The sequence below is a fragment of the Cyprinodon tularosa genome, unplaced genomic scaffold (assembly GCF_016077235.1).
Source record: "Cyprinodon tularosa strain WSP-4 unplaced genomic scaffold, ASM1607723v1 ctg35, whole genome shotgun sequence".
NCBI classification, from domain to species: domain Eukaryota; kingdom Metazoa; phylum Chordata; class Actinopteri; order Cyprinodontiformes; family Cyprinodontidae; genus Cyprinodon; species Cyprinodon tularosa.
Window position 1 is genome coordinate 625,326 of NW_024039063.1, and position 2,930 is coordinate 628,255.

The window sequence follows — 2,930 nt, forward strand, 5'->3', positions numbered from 1 at the left end:
TAGGAAAGAGGCCAAACGCACAGGTAAATAATAATAAATAAATAAAAAATCAATGGACAAGCTGAAATAGTTGTGCTTGAAGCCCTTTTCATGTGTCATCCCTCTGAGAACAACTATTTTCTTTTATCAGGCTGCAAAAAGGTCATCAGCATATTTCTGTAAAATAAAAGATTCAATAAAAATTAAGAAATTCAAAGATGACAACTCAGCCCCTGATGAAAGCCTGGCAACACAAAACGAACGAAACAAAATTAAAACTCATACAATTTCAAGTATCCAAATTTCCAAAATTTATTCATTTTCAAACTGCATATTGAAAAAAAAATATATATACTCAGCTGAAATTGTAACTGTTATAAGGATGGTATTAGTTCTGGTAATATATACATGGAGTGGTTGGCTTCTGCGTAGAGGCCACAATCTTTTAAAAAATACAACTACGGGAATGGATTTTGAAATAAAAACTTAAAATGTCACAGTAAATACACAGAAACTGTACAAATCAATTAGAAAATAAAGAGCACAAGCGTTATATCTCTAACAGATGAAAAGTGGGAGACTGAAATATAAATTAACAACCTATATTGTATGACAGGGAAAAAAGTGTCATATTTTTGTAAAAGAAAATGAAAAATAAAATGTTTAGTAATATTGACCTTAAGCAAGAAAAAAAACAGTATTACCTGCTTCTCATGTCCCTTTTCTCTCCAATGTTTGCAGTAATTAAGGAGCATATAATCCCAGTTCTGCCATTTTTAACTTTTATATTTTCTGCAGAACTGGCGCTGCCTTATATAAAAGGAAAAAGAAAGGTGCAACCTCTTCCAGTTTAACAATTTCATCTGATTGTAATGTTTCTTTGATAAATACTGTACAAAAGGTGATTGCAATAATAAATCATTTGATTGCGACTCCCACTTTCTAGATTTTCAAACTTCACCCAGCAGTGAAGAGGGGCATCTCCTACCGTTCCTCTAGAGCTTCCTTATTAAATGAAAGAGAAAATAAAAAAAGAGTGGTTTCCTTTTTCTTGGAGACTTCTATACAACTTTTCCCACCCCGAAATTTTTCTGTACAAAAATAGTCCAACGTTAAGTAGTCCAGAGTTTCTCTTATAAAAGTTTATTTTTCTTCTCTTACTCTGTTTGGAGTCTCTTACATGTGCGTTAAGGGCAGCGTGCCGTTGATAGCCGTCCCGGGCACGGTGCTCTGGTAGTGCCCGGACATGTGTAGCCTGGTCTGGGCGGTCTGATCGCTTACTTCGGCCCCAGGCAGGTACATGCTGATCATGTCCCTCAGATCGCCGCTTTGGCAGCCCGGGGCGGCCCGGTGGGACGACGAGGTGACGACGGGCGGACTGGAGCTGCTCGACTCAGACTTAACCACCGAGGAGGGCCCCATGGAGCCCAGGGCTGTCAGCCCCGGCGTGGTTTGCTGGGAGTATGACATGGAGTAAGTCGGGGAGCCGTTCATGTAGCTCTGGGAACTCGTCATGGAGTTGTACTGCAGGGCGCTCATGTCGTAGCGGTGCATGGACTGCATCTGGCTCGGGTTGTGAGCGTTCAGACCCGGGTGCTGGTAGCTCAGCTGGTCCTGCATCATCCCGTAACCCCCGTTGGTCCAGCCGTTCATGTGCGCCGCATAGCTGTCCATCCGCTGGTTCACTCCGCTGCCCAGTCCGCCCCCCACTCCCACACCGACTCCAGCCCCCATCCCATTTCCTCCAGGGGCCAGCAGCCCGCCGGGTAAGGTGTACTTGTCCTTCTTCATGAGGGTCTTGGTTTTCCGTCGGGGCCGGTATTTGTAATCCGGATGCTCCTTCATGTGCAGGGCCCTCAGCCGCTTGGCTTCATCGATGAAGGGTCTCTTCTCGCTCTCCGACAGAAGTTTCCACTCAGCGCCCAGCCTCTTGCTGATTTCGGAGTTGTGCATTTTGGGGTTTTCTTGCGCCATCTTCCTCCTCTGGCCCCGGGACCACACCATGAACGCGTTCATTGGTCTCTTCACGCGCTCCGGGCTGTTTTTCTGGTTCGGGCCGTTCCCGGAGGTGTTGGTGTTGCCCGTGCCCCCCGTGTTGGTCTGGGGAGCAGGGGGCTTCAGTTCAGTCTCCATCATGTTATACATGAGGAACAGCTTTGAGTTGGAGCTTCCGAGCCGATGAATAAAATATAATAATAAAAAAATAAGGACAAACTCCACCAGCTGGATGCCGACAGAGGAGCGCAGGAAAAAGTTACCTGTCGGTCTTCTCAGCAACTTTTCTCTGGATCGAAACAAGCATCAAGTCGCTTCTCCACTCACTCTCCCTTCTTTCTCCCTTTCCCCGCAGAGTGTGTGTCACAGTCAGAGCGTGAGTGTGTGTGACACTGAGGCTTTTCCCAAAAGGTTCCTGCTATGTTGTGTCCACAAAACTTCTCCTGCTTCTTGGAAAAAGCATCAACAAACTGCACTTTTTCGCTGCTCTGTCCGCCTGAGCCTTGACAACTCCCAGATAGTTTTTGAACAAGTTAATAGACAACCATTCATGTGACGGGGCTGTCACAGAATAAATGGCTTCGACCTGGCCAATCAGAGCACGCGTTCCCCACGACGCGCCAATGAGAGACCTTAATTAGCATAAATAGGCGGTGTCTATCTTCCCCGGAGCGAACAGGGTAGCACTCACTCAGGCTGCTCATATGAGCCAACATAAAGTGCATGTTTACTATTTTCAACTGTTGTCTTTTTATTTTATAGATGCAAAGCAATAGTTTATGATTATAATTTCACTATTCTAAATAAATAAATGCAAAAGTTTACAAAAGATGTATTTAAAAACCACATCATTTTGGAGTAAAAAAAAAATCAAAACATATGCAAACAAGGTATAAATGAGAAAATATACGCCCGATTTTATTTAATTTTTAATGATTAAGATTGTTTCTATATAT

The 2,930-nt window shown here is 43.9% G+C and overlaps 1 protein-coding gene across 1 annotated transcript; it reads right to left on the bottom strand.

Moving 5' to 3' along the window:
- Window positions 1–266: 266 nt before the first annotated feature.
- On the bottom strand, window positions 267–2,535 carry sox2 (SRY-box transcription factor 2). The gene has a single exon (XM_038295013.1). The coding sequence runs from the start codon at window positions 2,122–2,124 to the stop codon at window positions 1,156–1,158; it is 969 nt and encodes a 322-aa protein (XP_038150941.1). The 5' UTR covers window positions 2,125–2,535; the 3' UTR covers window positions 267–1,155.
- Window positions 2,536–2,930: the final 395 nt, after the last annotated feature.